This window comes from Athene cunicularia (genome assembly GCF_003259725.1).
Source record: "Athene cunicularia isolate RWA chromosome Z unlocalized genomic scaffold, athCun1 chrZ_part1, whole genome shotgun sequence".
Classification (NCBI taxonomy): domain Eukaryota; kingdom Metazoa; phylum Chordata; class Aves; order Strigiformes; family Strigidae; genus Athene; species Athene cunicularia.
In genome coordinates this window covers 34794036-34815103 of record NW_020799142.1, presented here as the reverse complement: position 1 = coordinate 34815103, position 21068 = coordinate 34794036, and the positions used below count along the sequence as shown (strand labels likewise).

At 49.8% G+C, this 21068-nt stretch overlaps 2 protein-coding genes across 2 annotated transcripts in view; both read right to left on the bottom strand.

The window, feature by feature from the left end:
- Window positions 1–322: 322 nt before the first annotated feature.
- NARS (asparaginyl-tRNA synthetase) overlaps window positions 323–21068 on the bottom strand; it is a 36213-nt gene continuing 15467 nt past the window's right edge. The window contains exons 15-16 of the mRNA XM_026866014.1: window positions 10962–10965; window positions 323–333 (exon numbers count right to left, since the gene is read on the bottom strand). The gene's annotated coding sequence lies outside the window, so the exon portion shown is untranslated. The remainder of the gene's footprint in view (window positions 334–10961; window positions 10966–21068) is intronic.
- On the bottom strand, window positions 1725–21066 carry FECH (ferrochelatase; the record flags this gene model as incomplete). Its single annotated transcript, XM_026865871.1, has 11 exons — window positions 1725–5364; window positions 5852–5911; window positions 6340–6504; window positions 7448–7555; window positions 8280–8378; window positions 9689–9795; window positions 10219–10353; window positions 16492–16640; window positions 17020–17139; window positions 18356–18461; window positions 21036–21066. Coding segments are annotated over 11 exons (1218 nt in total), but the record flags the coding sequence as incomplete, so codon positions are not given.

Genomic DNA, 21068 nt, shown 5'->3' with positions numbered 1-21068 from the left:
GGCTCATGGAGCGCAGGTGGCTCCCACGGGCCTCGCGTCCCGGCACCGTGAGAAGCGCGAGCGGCCAGCGCAAACCCTCTGACTCACGCTGCCTGGAGACTGTTAATAGATAACCGAATAAACTAACAATCACAGGTGGGATTCAAAACGAGTGCAAACCTTTTCTTCGCCATCTTCTTGAGCACATTTTTACAGAGAACATGCAAACCCTCTTTTCACAGAAAGCAGACACTCAGCTCCACGCCTCCTTCGAGACCAAGCTGGACCTCGGCAGGAGGAAACTGCCCCACCCGTGTTCTACATCACCTTCCACAGCCTGAGGGTCACTCGGCGCTGTCCCAGGCACGGCGAGATAGTGGCAGACGGAGCCGAAGAGGCAGCTGAGGGGTAATTCACGCTCGGGAACAGGCCGCACCTTCAAAACAAAGGCTCAGGATGGATTTGATCCCTTACACAGAAGATAAAACAAAGGCACAGCTCTCCGAGCCAGAAGGAGGCAGGTTCCTGGGCAAAAGCCTTGCTGTGCAAGGGTCTCCCCCAGCAAGGGACCAGTTTAACCGACACCCGAGTTTGTGGGACATCACGGAGGGGACCTGATCAGCGTGAAATTATCACGCAGCGGCTGCGGGAAGGTCGCACCTACAGACAGTCCCGCATGAGCGGAGTAAGCGGCTCTGACTGCCGGGGACACCCGTTCTCCAACCTGCAGGGTAAAGGCTGCGGCTCACGGAACTTCACCAGCCAACTCTGCCCTGGGCAGGCCCAGCTCGGCCCGAGGGGCTGCGGGGCCAAGCGCCGTGTTTTCCCCTCAAATCCCAGGGGATGGGCCCAGCGCGGCGTGTGGGCATGGCCAGGGCGCAGCTCTGGAGCTCCAAGAGAAGGAAGAGAGAGGACATCAAACACCGTCAGAAAGGGCTCTTACTGAAGACACACAGCTCAGTTATTTCCTCCAAAAAAAATTTAATTGAAATTCCATCTTTATGGCCAATGCTACACAGTTAAGATTATACAAATTTTTTGTGTGACGTTAAATGGAAGTCCTTGTCCAATCTGAAATATGTAAATTGGACCAAAAGCAAGTATTTGTACACATCTGGTATTAAAAAATAAAAGGAATTTCTCTTGCATCTTACACTTCATACTGATTTCCAGTTCTCTAGGGGTGGTAGAAAGGGAAAATGAAGTGAGGTTCTAGTTATTCTTAGGAAAATCCCAGCCCCGCTGAACTCCACTGTAACATCCTCTTCTCCAGGGGGAGCTCACAGACACTCTGCACACACCTTCTCATGTCACAGCACCACTTCTGGAAGCTATCACATTTTCCAAAATGCAGCCAGTAATATGGGAGATTATTTTATAAACTCCGGAAGAGAAAAAAACTTCAACTGAACAACAACAAAAAAGCAAAACTGCAGAGAGTTAAATCAGAACAGCCTAATCATGAGCAAAATTCTTCAGCACATTCTACCTGCACACAGCTTCACTTCCCCCTTCTTTCCTTAGGGCATCAAGGGCAGCCTCTGAGCCCTCGGGGCAGAGCCGTGGAGCTGGCGTGGGGATCCCACTGCCCAGTCCCTCACCCCGCTCCCGGCGCGGGCTGGGCCACGCACCCGTTTGGGCACAGCGACTGCCCTGGGCCCGAGGGCTGGGCACTGCCCACCCAAACCCCGGGCTACGGCGCCGCCCAGCGCGTCACCCAGGCTCACTCCCACCGGCTGCTCTGCGTCAGGGCAGGTGGAAACGACCAACACTTGCCGGTGAAATGAAGGACTGCGCGAGGCGTGTAACTGGTGACGAAAGAACCAAACCTGATTACTGTCCGAGGACTGGAGCCCCCCAGATGCTGACACTCCCAGCGGAGCAGGGAGCGCTCAGGATCTGATGAGACCGGGTCCTGAGGTAGTAGCACCAAATGTTTCACATCTGCCAGAGGGGCAAACTGAATGCATGGCTGCAGGATGGAGTGCCATCTCCCGAAGGCAGAGCGCTGGCGAAGGCACGTAAGCGGGTGGGATTCATCCCCTGGCCTCAGACACGTGCAGCAGCGCTACCACCTCTGAGCCAGGGCAGCAGAGCCAAGCTCACCCCACCCGTTGCGGACGTCTGCCTTGAGAGATTAATACATTTTCAGAAATGCACATTAAAACAATCTTTTGACCATAAATAGTACCTAGGAGACCAGCTCAGATGTCAACATGTAGTTTGGAAGCATCTAAAGGTCGGTCAAATGAATTCCACTGTTAGTCAGCACAGTCAGAAATGCTCCCAAACAGAAATTAGGAGATTTCCCTAATTCTGGGCAGCAGAATTCCCATGGTTATTAGTCTCACTCTCATCTTGATTTCTATTAGAAATATTAAGCAGAGTTGCTAGCTAAACTTGCTCAGGTAGTTTTTCAACAGGCTTTTGATGCTGCACTCAGACAAAATAATGTTTGTTAAATAGCAGGACAGTGACATTACATGATCTGTTCAGCAAAATGAAGAACCCCACCAGCCCTGTGAGATGAGACCCATCTGCTGAAAGCCAGAAAATTAAGTGATTTCTACATCATGGTCTAATAGCAGCAAGAGGCTTAGTAATTATCTCACTTGTGGTTAGCACACTAAAAAGTGAATTTTAAATACCATTTATTACTGGGGACAAACATAATGCCTTATAATTAGTACCAGCTAATACTCTCAGTATGGAAATAAAAAGCCAGCCTGTATTTATAGTATCGCAATGTTCACGTGAAGTTAACCTTCACTCTCCAGCTGCAGCCACACTTTATAAACGTGCTGATCACAACCTGGATTTGAAGGCCGTCATGCCCTTCAGCTGGTAGGAAAGAGGTATAAGTAGGCAGATTTTACAAAACAGCTTGTTTCCCACTGACCCACGAGCGTCAAGCAGAGAAACGGGAACAGAGAAAGTTCTTTGTCCAAAGAGAGACATAAGGCCAGTGTTCCCTTCCCAGGCATGCTACAGACGTTTGTATTCTGCTGACATTGATTCAAAGCTTTTCCATGGAGATATCACCCTTCCGTACACGTGCTAACCCTACCTACCTGACCTGAGCAAGGGCAGGAACCAGCTTTGTGCTCCTTTTTCCTGCCGAGGCAGCAAGCAGAGACCAAGAATGGGGCAAGGAAGGGAGAGGCGAAGCCCCGGCTCCTGGCTCCCCGCCCCTCAAACAGGCACGGTACGAAGGGTCAAGGAAGACTTCTTTCTGCTACAGCAACGAGGGACAGCAGTAACATAGGAGGTTCTGGCACTGAAGGGATTTAAGTCTGGCTCACCACAATCACACCTGGAAGCTGCAGTATGGCAGTGGAGACTCCTCAACCAACTCTCAAGAGGTATTGGGCCCCAGGCCCTATGAGGCTGTGCAGGAGGATTTACTCCATGGCAGTACTTGGCCCACTGGCTGCTCGACACGGCACCCATTCGTGTCTTCAGCATCCCTTGTTTAGTTCTTCCAACATAAACCAGAGGCAAACGCCTGTTTTGCCAACAGAGGCCTATCTTCTTTTGAAACAACCCCACCTCTGAAAGATCAGAGGCTCACACTGTTAATGCCTCAGAATTACACAAGCAAAGAGAACAGTCCGAGCAGCACGGCATCTGCTCCTCACACGTCACAATGAGCTCAGTTGTTGATTTACAGGAAACTTGCATTGCCAAAGTACAGGCATTTCAGTGCTAATTACATAAAGTAAACATTTATCCCCACGAAGCTGACAGCCAGACTAACACGTGTATGGCTCAGTCCCACAGAACACTGTCACAGCTTCGCTGTCCCCCCGTGCCCCCCAGGAGGGGAGCTCCCCGGGCGCCAGGACCGCCACGGAGGTGCTGGGGTGCTCCTGCCCTCAACGACTTCCAGCACCGGAGCTGTGGCCACCAGCCTTTTGGAAAAGCCCCCGCCCATCCCCAGCCTCACCGAGACAGCAGTCCCGGTGCCGACAGCGAGAAAATAATGCCCCAGAAAGGTCTTTCGCTCTTCAAAACTACCACCACTACCCAGGAGTGGATTCAGCAGCCTCCATGCACCCAGACGCCTGCCAAAACAAGCAAGAAATTTAGCTGGGTGACGGGCACGCAGGCCGGGCCCAGGAGCGGTGCCAGAAATGTAACAGGCAGAATTTGGCTCTGGAGAAAGGCGTGCGTAAGCACACAGCTGCCAGCCTGCAGGGCTGCCTCCTCTCAGGCACCTGCACAGTAAATTACTCCGGACTTATCATCTCAGTTTTAAACAACAACATCAATTAAGCTAGATCAATTATACCTATGGAACTCTGTAGGTATCCCACAAAAACCACAGTAGAAAGCACAGAGCAGATCTATAAACTTTCTGGAGAGCAAGCCTGACTTCCTAAATTTACTTAACCAGAGAAAGCCCTTTTTAATAATAATTTTGAAAAGCCATTTTGCTTAAAAGGTAAGCCAACATGTTTCCACACATGCTGCTCGTGGCTGCTAGACTGGAAACACGCACAGTTTGTTTCAACTGAGTACGTTCTTCAGCTTCACCCAGCAGGCTTATTCCTTTCATTTTATGCTCTTCAAATGCAGAGGCTTTCCTGCAGATAATGAGAGTGGGTTTTCTAGAAAATGTAAACAAATCTTATGAGTTTTACTATCCCAGCTAAGCTTGCACCAGAAGTTTCTGGCAGGAGAAAAAACAAAAAAAACAACCAAAACCCAAGCCTTATCCTTATGTTCTAATAAAAATATAGACTTTTAAGAGCATTAGAAATCACTCAATCATCAAACCCATGTGAAAAATCACTCTCTGAAGAGATGATCAGTGACTGTGCTGGTTACACTGTACCTTAAGCATAAACAAACCAAGTGACTGCATGTCCTGGAAAGCTGAAATTAATGCACTCATGGGAAAACTGCATACAAATAAATCTCTGCATAGGAAATAGAAGCGAATCTGTAGAAAAGTTTTTTAAGTTTCTCAGTGCATACTTCTGGGCTCACGCTAAGTCCAGTCAGAATGGGATGAAACGAGATCTTTTCACATGCCACAGGATAAACGCCCTTATTTCCCTACTTTCTACAAATTCTTCCCAAACAAAAAAAACAAAGGAGAAAATAAGCCAAAAAAGTCAAGTGCTCCTCACTGTTGGGTGAGGTGAACATCACCGGGTCGGCGTGTAAGGGAGGAGAGTCTGGTCGGGCAGCGGAGGAGCCGCAGGGCCCCCCGGGGCTGCGGGCCGGGGGTCCCCCCCGCGCTCAGAGCGGTCCCTGGCTGGTGAAGAAGGCTTTGGTCTCCCTGCAGACGGGATTCACGCAGAGCGGGCAGCACAGGGTTAACTGCCTAGAGCAGATCTCATTCGACTGGAGGTGTGAACAGACCAAGTCGGCCAGAGCCTGAAAGACAGTTAATTAAAAATCAGAAGTGAGCAAACCCATCTGCGTAAAATAAAGGCAGGCTTTAACATGGGGAACGCTGACTAGGGAGATGGCCAAACCGTGCACCCACCGCTTGCCGAGCACCACCCTCCTCTACCTCAGGGAAAAACCCCACTTTAAAAATGCACAGGCGTCATCTCTTCAGAGAAATATTTCATTAAAAGATTACCATAAATGAATGCAAAACCGTTTTTCTTTTTTGTCAAACCAAACTTCTGAACATTTTTTTTTAAAAAAAAAAAACAAAAACAAAAAAAAAAAACCCACCAAAAAAACCCCAAAAAACAAACCATAAACTGTGGCAAAAGAAAACACGTTGTGGTATACAGACTAAGGGCGTTCCATCTTCACTTTTAAAGTACTTTAAAACTACAAGAAGGCATCCACAATCTAGGAGGAGACACACGAGTGCAAATATTTACAACTATTGCAACAAAGAAGATACCTTGGAGAACAGCGGGTTTCCATTAAGAGACTCCGCTCTTCTGATGTTTTCAACTCCACACTGAATCAAAAATAAGGAGAAAAGAAGTTAAATCTGCCAGACCCTTCACCAGCCAGCCTTCAAAATCTTCCCTGCTACTTCGTTCAGAAGTTGCCCCAAAATTAATTAAATGCAATACCATGTTTTTCGATACAGCAAAAATAACTATGATGCAGAATTTCGCTTTGCTGACAAAAATCAATGATTCTTTTTCAGTAAGGATAGTAGTGGCTTAAAGAGTTAAATCTAGAGAGACAAATTCCCACCTGTCTTGTGTTGCTAAAAATTAATTTGATATAAGCCAGTTCAGATTAATTTTCATTTAAAAGAAAAATTAAACTTGCCCCAACTCATATTGCAAAAAGCAACTACAAAGCAAATCTCAAACCAGGAGAAGTCCTTTTGGAGCACCACTACCCAGACAGTTATAAAAGCTGTAAAACATTTACCTCATTCGCTAAAACTTGGGCATACTCAATGTCCAGTTCATAAAGGGTTTCAATGTGGTCACTTGTAAACGCTATTGGGACCAACAACATGTTCTTCTTCCCTCTCTGGCACAGTCCTTTAATGGTCTCATCTGTCTGCGGACCCAGCCAAGGCATTGGTCCAACCTGTAAGAAAAGGGGGAGGGACATAAAAAAACCCCAAACCCCTCATTAAGTCATTCTTACAAAGAACACCCACGTTTTCTTAAGTAGGACAACACAGACCAGATTATGTTTAAGATGGAGCCGGTTATTTGTATTTCCCTGCTTAGATTGTTTATGAAAACAAACTGTCCTGCCATTTAAATTCCAAAGAAACAGAACCTGGGCTGGCCTAAATGAGACTCTCACTAAAATCAGTGCAAGTTTAAATAAAGGTCTACTGTTTCCAGTTCAGTAAACCCCTGACCACCACTGTGCAGGGTTTACCTGCCCTTTAAAGAAGTCACCAATCCGTAGCAAACTGTCCTTACCTCTCTCCTATCCATCAAGTATTGGGTGCTGATGTACCATAACACGCAGCTTTAAGAACACGACAACAACGGTATAGAAGGTGTGATGCCCCTAAAACGTAGGGTTACTTGTACCACATAATTCTGGTGAATCTCACACTCCTCACTATTTGCAGCGGTAATAACAAGGACAAAGTAACACGAGCAGTCTTCCTCGGGAATAATGAAGACTGTTGGGATTATCGTCACTAAGAATGTCTGTAACACAGTGATGACTTCGGGAAAAGAGATCCTCAAAAAGCAACACCTTAAAAACCCAGTCAGTGCTCAATAATTCCTCCTGACAGAGGAAGAGAAATGCCAACTAGACGTTATGAGATCATAGGTTTTCTAATGGACACATCAAAAATCTACCTTAAAAAGGTGCAATACACAAAAAAGGCAAGAAACTGTGGATAAAGAGTTATCTGGAAAGACTACATTTGAGTAGAAGATGGGGATTCTGTTCTGGCAGAAATACTTGCTGAAATGGGAAAGAGGCACTGAGGTTATGATCTTCCTAAGCTTGGAAGATCACAAAGCCCACCGCCTGAGGAGCTTTAGCGTGGCACACATACCTTGGACTGCCACACCAGCCGGTAAGGGTTGGAGTAGTTCAGCTTCTCCATGACTCTCTGGACAGTAGCTCCCACTTCCTGAGGATACGGATCACCACGGTTCACAACCTTCAACACACAAACACCAGACCTTTTTCTACCAGCGAACGTGTTTGGACAAGGACCACCTAAAGCCTGGGGAAGGCGAGCACACTGTGTGTGATGGGGCTCTATCAAGTGCCTGCCTGGCTCATCCAAAATAGGGAAGAAAAGCTGCATTCTGGCCCAGCAAAACCCACAAGGAAGCTGCTTCACCAGAACACCTACTCCTCCTCCTTCCCGTGAGAGAAGATAAATCTTTCTATCATCACACGTAGATACGGGTACCTTCGGTAACAGCGCTGCATTTCTGAAAAATGATCTGAGAGCCATTTCCCTGCAGCTGCTGAGCGAGGACTAACTCATTTATTGCATCCTTGCAGAGATTTTACTGTCATTCCTCCAGGGAAAGCATTATTACTGCTTTCTAGAGTTGAGAAAACACCAAATTTTCACCCCCATTACCATCCAGCTTTAAGCTGGCAAGTTCATGAGGCAGTGCAAGCAGCTCTACTGAGCCTGGCCTAACCCAGCAGCCCACCTTCAACGGCAGCAGCAGCGCAGGTCTGAGAGTGACCAGAGCTCAGGTGCCTCGCCTTCAGCTCCGCGTCAGGCTCCCACTCGCCTTCGTGTTTCCCTGGCACTTCCACAACTGTGGCCCTACCCCGGGGGGTGTGAGCCGTGCCCCCTCCCGCTCAGCCCAGCCAGCGTGACCTCGGCCTAGCAAGGCCAGAAACCACTCGACACAACTCACAGACATGGGCAGCGAGTGAGCAGAGAAGAGGATGACAACATCTTTCCTTTTGTCGGGTGGGAACAGGTTCAGTTCCTTCTGTATGTGATCTGTGAAGCACTGTCCAGAAAAAAAAAAAGCAAAGACATGAATCAGAAACACTGAGAGGTGTCACGTGCTCTCAAATGACCCGAGACAGGCAGCTTCAGTGTTCCAGGTTGCCTTAAAAACATCAAAATTCCCCTTTTGGTATGTGTGGGGCAATAGTGAGAGGCAGCACGTGCTACACACTGTCGAGTATATGCTGTCATCGTGCCCAGGCCCAAAGCTCCCCACAAACTTTTCATCACCCCAGTGGTTTTAAAATGCTGGTAACAAATGGAAAGAACAGAACCAGTTTTTAAAAAAAAGGGTTATATATGTACTCTGTCTAATGGACAGCATTTTGTGGGTTCCCTGAAGGTGTAAAGGGTTCCTAAATCCTGCCGAGGTGTTTCACTGAAGGCACGGAGCAGTGTCACAGCCCAGGAGGGCACCAGGGAACATCACACAGCGCAGGCAGTTCCACCCCGCCTTCCGGCAGTCATTTTGTCGTCTGTTCAGCACACCACAGAAACAGCAAAACCCAAGCTCCCCAACAAAGATATTTTCTGAAAAGAAAGGAGTAAGGTTTCCCTCAACTGCTGGTGCGGCAGCCAGTGCCATGCCCAGAATCTCCTCCTTGCTGCCGGAGCAGCACCCGACAGAGCGACTGATCCGTGCGTGCGCCGGGCACAGACCTGCCCTGAGCAGGAGCGGGGACTCATGACCTCTAGAGGATCTTTCCAGCCAACACTGCGACAGCAACAGGACTGTGCTTTTAAAATAAGATGTGTGCGACGGTTGCTTTCGCCCAGCGTCATGCTAAAACATCTGCCACGAACTGAACATCATTCCCCTGCAATTTCATGCACAGCAGACAAGACACATTTCGTTACTGTAACTAAAATGTACCCACAAACTAAAGCATTCCTGTTATCCGTCTCAAGTATTTTTCTTTTTATTTTTTAAAATAAATATGTATCAACACAGCCTAAATCAGCAAATAGGTTCATCTTCTTTTAGCACCTTCTATAGCTAAATACCTTGTAAGCTTTGTCAGAAGCTAAGATTTAATCTAACTGTTTCCTCAGAATGTTTTTGTTGCTTAACGTTAGACTGTGTTTTTACTGGTAGCAAATATTTCTAAAAAGGAAACTCAACAGACATCTGCACTTAGGTAGTTCTTGTTGTTTTCAAGTCAGTGGGCAGCGCAAAGATACCAAGTTTCTCCTACATCAACCAACCCAAGCAGAGCCCAGGGAAGGCCAATGTGGTGACCTAGCAGCCCTGCTGGGCTCACACCTCTCACTCTGCCTGCCACCAGCACAGGCTCTCCCACAGATCCCTACCTGGATAAGAAGGGGATGTGTGGGCCACCGGTCAATTATACTCCATTTCATCTTCGGCTTCTCCCCTTTCTTATTATAGTAGCGGTAGATGGCATTTAAACTGCTTCCTGAAATACATAACATCAGCCAAGGCGTTAGCAACCTGACAGATTAAAACCGTGCTTTAGCAAGGTATGATATCTTTAAATGCTACATATTTAAAATGCAATCGTAAATCAGATCAGAGCGCCTCAAACGGGAATAATTATATGGCAGTTCATACAACGCACCAATTATATCAAAGTTCATACAACGTACTAATTATATCAAACTTCATACGATGTACAAGCCAAGAACAATTTGCTAAGCCATTAACTGAAGAACAATTATTGTTGTAGTTTCCATGCAGAAAGCCTACTCAGTCGCGTTCCTTCGGTTTACGTTCCCTCACAGTAACAGTGCTGACATGAAGCTATCCTCAGTTCAAAAGCTTCTACTTAAAATTCGGAACGCCAGTAAATCCCACGGAGGAGCTGCAGCCCCGCACTCACCCGTGGTGGAGCAGCTGTACTGCGGGTACTGCGTGAAGGCGATGGCCCGCTCGATGCCGTCCGTCTCCATCTCCTCAATCGCTTCTTCTGTCAGGGGATGGACGTACCGGAAGCCAATGTAGTACTTGTGAGGCGCTGCCAGCCAAAGCACAGGAAAAGACATTGCAGAAAAAAACCCCAAGAACTCGCAATAACATGTCATTAATAAGTACAAAGTACAGAACCAGACAGACTGAAACTGTTGATAATGTTCCGGCTACTCTTCTAAACCACTGCCGTATAAACACACCCTTCTTTGGCCAAGTATTTTTCCAGTAACTCACTTTGCTGTCATTAAAATTTAAAAATTATTTATACTACTGTTTGCCCCTGCAGGAAGCATCACTCTTCTGCTTTTGCTTGGATCAGCAGAGGCATGGTTTCCAGACCATACAGGGCTCTGACGTTTTGCTGGGCAAGTTCTGACTGAAAGGACGTGTTGGTAAGAACGTGTCACCGAGATGCTCAATGAACGCTGCTACACCCTAACACAGACCCCAGCCACAGACGTGCTCCGGGCTCCCGAGCAGCACAGCTCAACTCGCTCACCAAAACCAGAGGTTTTACACACACCAAATGAACTGAAATGCAAAACCTTCGGAAAGACAAGGCTTTCTTCATTCTGCCACACAAAAGGAAACACCTCGGTTAAGCAGTTTGCACATTCCAGGAAAACTTCATTTACCTAAACTTTCAACCATAACTGGGCTGCAATTCTGTGTGCCACACTCTGCTCTACAGGGACCAGCTTCCAGCTGGAAACGGCCCTGCACCTTGCAGACATCAGCTGCCCATAAGGCACCTGAAGAAAATGGGGTGATTTTATCCCTTTCCTGCTCCAGATGCCAACAGAGAAGTCACCAACACAGGGTGCCCTCAGCGCAGGAAGGATTCGTGTGCCTCTGCAGGGTCAGGCCCTCCGGCCCAGCGCCGCAGGGGTGTTCCAGCAGGTCTCCCAGGCACCCAGCTTTGCTCCGAGTCCTGCTTCAGAAACACCTGGCTCCCGTGCACCCCCTCACACGCTCTCTTTCCCTTCATCACTGATGCAGATGTAATTCTAGCTCACTTCTTCCCACTTCCTTGCCATTAACCACATTATAAAACAAAGCTAAAAACAAGCCAAGGTGGAACCATTGTCTAAGCAACTGCTGGGGTCAGGACCCTGGCGAGAGAAGCTGCCTTCCCCCTCGCGGGGGAGGCTGCTCCGCTGGCACATAACCGCCACGGGCCGGGACTGCTGCCGGGGGCAGGAGACCAGTGATAGCGAACGTGGGACACGTGTTCTTTCACTCTGGTTTCCGGGGAGGTGTTCATAGAAATCTCCACGTCTTTAAACACTTTATTTTAGAGGCAACGTTATTCTCTCCAAGAATCAGGTTCTTCCGTTTTCCATCTCTAATCTTTTGGGCATCGGCTGCGCGGTTTGGGGACTATGGCTTGGTTAGGGGGAGGGAGGAAGGGGAGGTTTGCTGTTTTATTCTGGGGTTTTTCAGTAGAGGAGAGAGGTTCTTAGGAGAACAAAAGCAAAGTTTCTTTTTCAGGGTTTCCAGGTCACTAGCTCTGAAATAACATTTAACAGGTTTCTGAAAGAAGCAGATGTCCCGTGCTTGGTCTCCGCTCCACACATTCATGCAGGATTCAGAAAACAGGTTTAGTCAGCCCCAGTTCTCTGCAGGAGGCAAGAGAGCTCCCAGCTGGGAGCAGCGGCAAATAATGACCCAACTTCAGGAACCCCGGGAGCCAGTGACCTCATTAACATTTTAAGATGGCATTAAAAACAAAACTCTGACGAATCAGAGCAAAGACAGTGGGAGTTTAACCTCGGGAAAGACATACTGGGAAAAAACATGGCCAGCTGGAAACTTTTTGCCATACTCCCTCGGTATTACGCTTTGTCCTGGATCACAGGCAGCAAAGGAGGGATTCTCGTGTCTGTATACGTGTTCATTTTGCTGTCACAACTACTGGAAATAAGAGTGACATCTCCTCCCACCAAGAGCTGCATATCAAAAGAAACAACATGCCCCCCCATCCTGCAAGCTTTCTTTCTGCTGACAAGGGAATCCCAGCTAAACTACAGCTCGTAAGAAATACTAAGAACCGTTATAATCAAACACAATTAAAAAAGCAAGATGTGCCTTCTCAAGATATAATTACCACTGCAAGACATTAGCCTATTTGATGCCAGCACTAAAAAAAAAAACCCAACAACAGAAATGGATTTTCCTATCATCATGTTTGTGTGATTTATCCTTACAGACTACCGAGCATACCCAACCCCACTCATTTGGAAGGAGGAACTCTTGTTCATTTTCAGACAGCTGCCTGTAACAATAAAGCTACATTTTAAAATTAAATAGTTCCCAGATGACATGGGTGAGGCTGTTTATTTACTACTTTATATTAGTCCTGCCGCCAAAACGGGACTTCTGTACGTGTCAGATGTACAGTAGAAGCCAGTAAATCAGTAGATTAGTTCATCTGTACAGGAGGGAATTTCAGAGGTGGTTACTGACACTAACACGGGCTCTTCGCCAACTGCAAAGAGAGACCAACTAAAACTCTGCGCCCCAGAAGTCCAGACCGAGGTTAAAGGAGTACACACAGTATTTATTGCTTCTCTGCCGTGCGTTTCCGGCCCTGTCACCACCACCTCGGAGTTACTCACCAGCAGGGCCCCGCGCTCCCCACGAGCACACGACATTCCCGAACCCCACCTCCAACTCTTTCAAGCCATCCTGAAGCAACACAGTGCTGGGTATGGCTGCAAGGTTACTGGAAATGCTTAGGAAACGGTTAGCACACTCCATTTTTAAAACTGCAGCTACCACCACGTAAAAAGACCTCTAAACCATTGATGAGGTGTAAGAGCTGCACAGCAGCAGGCACGACTTCACAGAAAGCAGCCACCAAACAAAAGCAAGCAGGAGCGGCACACTGAGAAAAGCAGATAAACCTCCCAAGCTTTATCTTCAGAACCTGTTGCCAGCCTGACCCTTCAGGGGCTGCTGCTGCTAAAAACACTCCTGCCCCGGGTGCGGGTTCAGCCTTAGGCTCTGGCTGTACTTGCAGGGACCGCAGCTGGAATTAAGCTACAGAGTAGCACTGGTGGAAAAAAGGATTGTATGTCACCCAAATGAAGGTATCAGTGACATGTAACATGCTGAACAAATGAAATAAAGTTAGTTCTAGCTTTCCAAGAGCATTACTTTTCACCTTCCAGAGCCTCTTACCAGCCTTCTACCTCTTGCCCTTTTCTACGCAAGCCTGAAGCAGGTGCCACAAAGAGCAGCAAGGAATCAAATAACCCATTTTGTCAGACCTGGAGGGGGATCCCCTGACACGCCAGCACCACATCAGCAAAGGTCACGGAACCGAAGGGAGAAGGGGCTGGCTGCACCACGCGCTGCAAAGCTGAAGAGAACAGAGAGCTCTCCTCTTTGGCTTCTCTTACTCCAGCAGTTTTTCTATTAAAAACGTTTAGTGTTTCTGTTGTAATGGCAGGATGAGAAGTATTATCTGTGCACCGGTAGGGAATTCAGCGGGCAGCTTAGTGATCTCGTTAAGTCCTTCTACTCACAAAGGCAGTCTGCTGCTTCAGGAACAAAAAGCATAATGCAGAGAAATACCTTTATTGGAACAAAGTGACCCCCAGACAGGTCATTTCAGACAGAGCAGCCACCACGGCACTGCTTCTCCTGGCTTTTGTCAAAGCAGTGGCGATTCACTTCCGTCTGTCCCGTAAGAGGCAGGACACAGACACCCCCGAGCTGCTGTGTGAATGTGGAAGTTTAGTTCCTAGCGCTGCCGCTCACGTTTAACAGCGCCACGGTTTTAATGTCACACAGCATGGAACTGTAGCACACGGGGTACTGTAGGAAATGGCCCACCGCTGTCAGCAACCAGCAGAGAGAAACAGGTTCACCGCAGGTGCCAGCTGAGCAACAATACAGGCTGCAGTCAAATCCAGCTGACAACCAAGTCGAAAGCAGTTTAGCTGAACTGCTGCAAATTCCAGCATGAACACACTTAACCTGGGCGAAAACCGACCCACGCATGCCTCTGGCCTCTCAGCAGAGAGACTGGAGGTGGCTGAGCCCCCGGACATCAGCGGCAGGGAAAGGGCTGAGCCCTGTGCTGGCACACGGAGTGCCCTGCAGCCGCACGCTCGGGCAGGACAGCAGAAGCCCTCGGTGGAAGGACGCTCAGGAGGCGCCCACAGCGCCCCAGCACTTGGCAGGGGGTGCAGGTCCCAGCTCCCTGCTGGCACGGAGCAAGGTCCGGAGAGATTCTGTTATCTGGGGAGCGGGGAGGAGGCTGCACGCACCTTTCACGTTTTCTTATCACCACGCAAGAACTGGCAAGGACAGCATGGACTCCCACCCAAGCCAAACTGTTCGGCCTTATCTCCCGCTCATGCCCTCGGGCGCGGCTCACCGCTATCACCAGGCCAAGCCCGGCTCTGTTCAATCTACAAAACCTTGTCTCTTCTTCCAACAGACCTCCTCTTCAGTCCTGAAATGAGGCCTAATCGGTATGTGTTCTTTTATCCATTATTCATAGTGACAGACTCCGAGTTTCAAAAGCTCTGGATCTATCCAAGCAGTAACTGCAGAGGGACATTTCAGATGAAGAAAGACACCCACGGCTCTGGAGGTCAGGCTCCCACACCCTCCCGCGCACACACCTATTCTTTAGGCCCAGGTTGGCATAACAAAGGCACGCAAGGAAGGCTTTACAGGGCTCGGAGCCGTTCTACATCAGACAGTCCTGGCCCTGACCGGGAAGGGCGTTGCGGGGAGCAGCAGGAGCAGGAACGCTGCAGTCCCAGGCCCCACCGCCGGCAGCCCCGGGAAGTGCTGTGGGTTTTCCAGCAGGAGAGCCCACCCCTGTGAGAGTCAACAGCACCAGCGTGCAGGCCAGGGACAGCCAGGAAAGCCTGCAGACAGGCACTCTGTACCCTGCCCGTGGGCACACGCGCAGCCCAGCTGCAGCGTCATCACAGAATCACAGAACTGGCTAGGTTGGAAAAGACCTTGAAGATCATCCAGTCCAACCACTGACCTAACACCGACAGCTCCCAACTACACCGGATCCCTTGGCACTCTTCAACCCCTCCAGGGATGGAGACTCCACCATCTCCCTGGGCAGCCCATTCCCACACCTAACAACTCGTTCTGTAAAGAAATACTTCCTAATATCTAGCCTAAACCTTCCCTGGCACAATTTGAGGCCATTACCTCTTGTCCTATCACTTACTACTTGGTTAAAGAGACTCATCCCCAGTTCTCTGCAACCTCCTGCCCGGCCTCTTCATCACAGAAAATTACATGAGAGTATACCACCACTGGTCACAAATCTCCAACTCTTTTATGCTAGCGAGAACACCACTCACCACCCTTCTCCCCTGCTTGCCTTGTTTGTTCACATGAAATACATTCCCCTTTCTCATCAGCTAAGGCTCAACCACTCGTCTTCAGCACAGACTTCTTCAAGCTCAAGCAGGGCTGACAGGGCATGGCGTGACGCCTCGCCACCGCACACCGGCAGAGACTCCTGTCCCCGAGCTTCAGCCATCCGAAAAGACACACTTTGCCTATCACAGTCATCTAGATTCCTTCCTCAAATCAAAGGGGAGAGACAAGCGCACCTTCAGAGGCTGAGCCTACCCTGTGACAGTGACCTGAGGATGAACTGGATCACCGTCTCTCCAAGCCTCTCAGTGAAGGAGGGAGCAGAGACCACCCGCACAGGCCAGGCGCCCAGCTCCGGACGGCCCAAGTTGTGCAAGATGAAACACGGCCAAAGCACCTAAGGGTGGGCTCACCCAGGGCAGCTTTAAGCCAGTTTCTGTGGGCACGGGCAAAGAGGGCAGCTGGGCCACAGCACACACTGGATCCGCCTCCGAAGGTGGGCAAACGTTTGGCTGTTGGTGCTACACTGAGTTACTGCAGGCTGAAGGAGCACCGACAGTACTCTCCAAGATCAAAGCCGCTGCGCCGTGCAGACCACAGCACAAACATGTATTGGCGTGTATGGGAACCCCACGCTTCTGCACCTGCCGAGTTTTTAACCAATAAGAACTGCTGCAATATCTTTGCCATGGTTTCCTAGCAGGACTGAAAACAACGGTCACCCTCACAATTAAAATGGAGAAGCAAAAGCTACTCTACAAGTGTCTAATTCCAACACGCGAAGCAAAAGAAACTTTTAACAAGGTGGGTAAAGAGGTACCGGTGCGCGGAGACATGCTGTCCAGCAGCTTCACCATGCCTTCTCCCTGCACCGCCGTCCACTTCCTGATGGGCGATCCGCCTCCGATCCTGCTGTACTGCTCCTGGATTTTCGGCGTGCGGCGTTTGGCAATGAATGGGGCTAGTTTACTAGAGCAGTCCAAAGGTACACACATTAATACCACCCCCCAGATCACCACCCCTTTCCCCAAATCCCTCTGCTGCAGCAGGGTTTTCCGCGGCAATCTCCCCGGATTATAGCAAACCAGCCCTGCATGGCTTGTTTCCTGCTATACTCCACTACCCTTCCCAGGCTTACTAGGTAACAGGAAACCACAACTGGCAATTAAAAGAGAATGATCCAGGCACGCCTATTTCCAGAAAATTATAACACCATTTCTTGCACTGACTGGTCCCAAGATGAAACAGTCTTAAGAAATACACTGAAGTTAAATGTCCGAGCCTACAGGTAAAGACAGCAACACCCGACGCTAATCGTCACACAGAAGTTCACAGCATTTCTCCTCACTTTTGAGCTGGAAGCGTCATTAGATCTCTGTCCAGGAAGAGACGAAGCAAGAAATCGTGCACATCATCCAGCCGTTCTGGACCTCCCATGTTTAACATCAAGATGCCAGTTTTAGGTTTCCTATGGAAGCAAGAGATATTTCAAATCCTACTGACCTACTGCTTTTTTTCCTTATTATCAATACCGAACAATCATCTTATCCTTCTGCACACGTCTTCTGCAAAAGCAGCATCCTGCTTAGAAGCTCATCCTGCTTATGTAAAAAGATGAACTACAAACATGAATAACCACAGGACAAGTATTTACATGATCTTTACTTTTTATAAAAAAAAGTAATCAGTTTGCAACACAGAGTTTAACTGCAAATATACTGAGAAAATGATCTTGCAGCTGAAGGCTGTAAGGGAGATTATAAAACAGGGTCTAAGGACTCCCTCAGCTGAATGCCAGCTGCAGATTCCAAGCAAACCAAGCAGCAGCTTCCGCAGAAAACAGACGAGCTGCCCACACAGGACTTGCCTTCATTACTTTGGAGACACTGCTCCTCCCGAAGCAGCGAGAGCAGCAGTGAGATGTTCTACACATAAAATAAGTGCTGTGTTGGTTTAGTTTGGGTTGTTGGTTTGGGTTGTTTTTTCCACAAGGGGTTTATCCACGCAGGCGTGGGTCTGGCACACCGTCCTAAGGACAAGGTCCCTCCCAGCACAGCAGAGCGGAGCAGACGGCGGTACCAGCTTTTACAGGAACGGCTGCTGATCACAACTCTCACCCAGGAGGTGGATTTCCCCATGGAAACGTTTCCCCTGCCCAAGGGAACCCAGCAACCAGGATCTCTCGCCTCCTGAGGAGGCAGAGCCGAGGCCGCACGAGAAGCTTTGCCCTCCTCTTGTTGAAGCCAGAGGCCTACAGAGGGCACTGAGAGGAGCCTAGGCCTGCCCCGAGGGGTTGGGGCCTCAGCTCCAATTCCCCTCCTCCTGAAGTGTCTGCCAGGAGGCTGCTGCATAAAACCCAGGAAGCAGGAACCAGAGCCTCCAATAATACCACCATCGCCCTACTGTCTGTTCTGCTCCTGCTTCCGCTCTGCCGCAGGCCTCAGCACGGGGCAGGGCGTTCCGCAGGGCTCAAGGCAGCCACCCTTGTCCCTCCGAGCTGCGATGAGAGCCTTGACGAATGCAGCCAGCCAGATAAAAGCAATCGCACCACACAAAAAGGCTAGATCAAGCCCCGTCCCTGCTGTGTTTCACTACGTATCGAGCTCTGCTCTGCCAGGAAGGCAGCACCGTATCAGAGCGAGACAGAGGGCAAGGCGCGCAGGGCACACCCCCCGCAAACTCACCGCGCTGCCGGCTGAAGTTGAGGCTTCGTGCTCTCCGGCACTGCGGCTGCGGTTGCCTGACCCCTCCATCGTACCGGCACCCTCAGCTGGCTGCTGCTTTTTACCGCTGGAAGAAAGATAACAGCATGTTGATAACCTCGCACCGGGCTGCGGGGCCTCTTCACCAGGCAGGTACTAAGCCCTCAGCGGCCACACACACACACTTGGCAGTGGCTGCTGCTTGGCATTTTCTCCCTTAAGCTCCAGGTCCTGGAATCAAAGAAAGTCAGGAAATTGCAAGCTTTTGCCTTTCTTTAAACACTCGGTACACCAAGAGCTTTTCAGATACCGGGAAGTTACCTAAACCCAGATGAAAGCCTCGCTAATCTTTAAGCTCTGATGGTAAATCCAAAGGAACGGGTGACAACACAAGACAAACAACATAGGGCTGACACGCCGAGGGATAAGTGTGTCAGGCTACGTGGCCCCTCACGGTACAGACACACCTGGGCTACCTCTAGACGAGCCAAGTATTTGTACACCACCTCCACAACGTAGGTTAGACAGCCATTAATTTAGGGCCCCCAGCAACGTAGGTCAGCCCCAAGCACACAGCTCCTCAGCTGGACCCTGCAGCGGGTGCCCTGAGCAGCATCGTCAGGACCCATCTCCCTGGAGGTGGGCAGCCTGCTTTCTCCCTCCCCAGCCCGGAGACTTCTATTATTCCTGGATTTCAGCATCAGCCAAAAGCCAAGATACTTCACTTCCCACATGCTGGTTAGTCTGCTATGCCCAAAGCATGCTTTTGTCCTCCTCAGGAGTTCACAGTCATCACACGGTATTTTTCAGCGCAACAACAGCGTAAATTGCCTGAGATGACAAAAAGTGTGAAATCCTGCGTCCCCAGCTCTCCAGCAACGGCTTGGTGCGACACTTGCCTCGACAGACTGCAGGGTTCAGCAGCAACCGAGCCCCGATAGCCCAGCCCTCCCCAGCTGCCCCTCCACCCGCTGAGAAGAGCATCTTAGGGTTCGCAGGTCCCCAGTGACACCCTGAGCAGACACTGAACACCCTCAGAACCTGCTGAAACCACTGGCAGTGAAAAGCGTCTTGAAAACACAGCTTCTTACTGGGGGTTACGAGCGTGCAGCTGCGGGGGCCCGTGTCTGCAGTGACAGACAGGGCTGCAAGCTGGAGAACTTCAATTCAAGAATCGCTAATGCCCAACAAGCTCTTTTCAAATATTCACGTTCCCCCTCCAGTTCTCAGGTTATTACTTTCTGAAGCGCTGACCCTGTCTGTGAATTATACAGAACAGAGATGTTCCCGTGGCTGTGAATAGATACCGGGCAGCGATCCTTTTACTGTGGGGGCTGGAAGTAGAGGATCGTTAAGGTCCCTTCCAGCCCAAACCATCCTGTGATGCCATGGTACCCCAGGCCAGCTGGGGCACGTTTCTCTCTGCACTATAAAGCTCACGGCATAGAGCGTGCAGTGACAGCGACCCCAGCTCGATGGAACACTGCAAAAGCGTTCTTTTAGTAAAAGTCTTAGAAACAGCATTGTTGTATCAGACTAAACGGGTCCCCGGCGTGTGCCCACACGTCCACTGGTCCCGGGACAAGCACTAGTGCCTCTGGGCAGGTACGAGGTGAAGTTACTCCACCGTTACGGCAGGGACGGGGCAACGTGTTGTACTTACAAGGGGTAAGGAAAAGAGCTCCCGCCGGAGCAGCACACCGAGCATAAAACCTACAACACATCCCTCTGCTCCGGCAGCGCCTGTAACACGCGTTCATAGCGTCAGGGCGGCTCCAACCCCGGCTCCCAACTCTTTATTCTGCGCTGGCCTTGTCTTAAAAACACAACCTGGGAGGTGTTAAGGACGGTTTCCACACAGATCCTGGAAAGGGAAGTGCCTCACTGAAAACTGTCATTCTGAGGGGGAAACAAACAGGACAACTAGAAAAAAAAAATACCCAAAAAGCACCCCCAACCTGCGAATCGCTAACCAAGGATGGTTTTTACATGCATTTTAAAAAGGGAAGCGCCTCGCCGAAAATAGTAACTCTGAGGGGGAAACTAACAGGACAACGAGAGAAAAACAAAACAAAACGAAACCCCAATCTGTGAATTTTTAAACAAGGATGGTTTTTACACAGATCCTGAAAAGGGAAGCGCCTCACTGAAAACTGTCATTCCGAGGGGGAAACAAACAGGACAACTATTAAAAAAACCAACCAAACAAACAAAAAAAGAAACCCCACCTGTGAATCGTTCACCAAGGATGGTTTTTACACGCATTTTAAGAAGGGTAAAAAGAGAAGCGCCTCACTGAAAATTAAAATCCCGAGGGGAAAAAGCAAACACCCAAAAAAGCCCCAAATAATGAAAAGGCGAGCCCGGCGGCAGCAGCAGCGAATGGCGAACCCTCTCCGAGGAAAACCTCCCAAAAGCCTCATTCCGCGGAAGGCGCAATCCCCGAGCCGCGTCCCCTCCGCGCGTTCCCCGCGGGCAGCGGAGGCCCCGGCCGAGGCGGCGGCGTTACGCAAAGGCACCTCCCGGGTGTTGTATAACGCGGGGCCGCCGCCCTCCCGGCCCCGGCGGCCGCCGGCCCTTCACCACACAGAGACAGAGAGACAGAACCCCTCGGCCCCGGCCCCGTTTTCCCGCCCGCTGCGGCCGGCGCCCACAGACTCACGATAACGCGCGGCGCGGCCGGCGGCGGCACAAG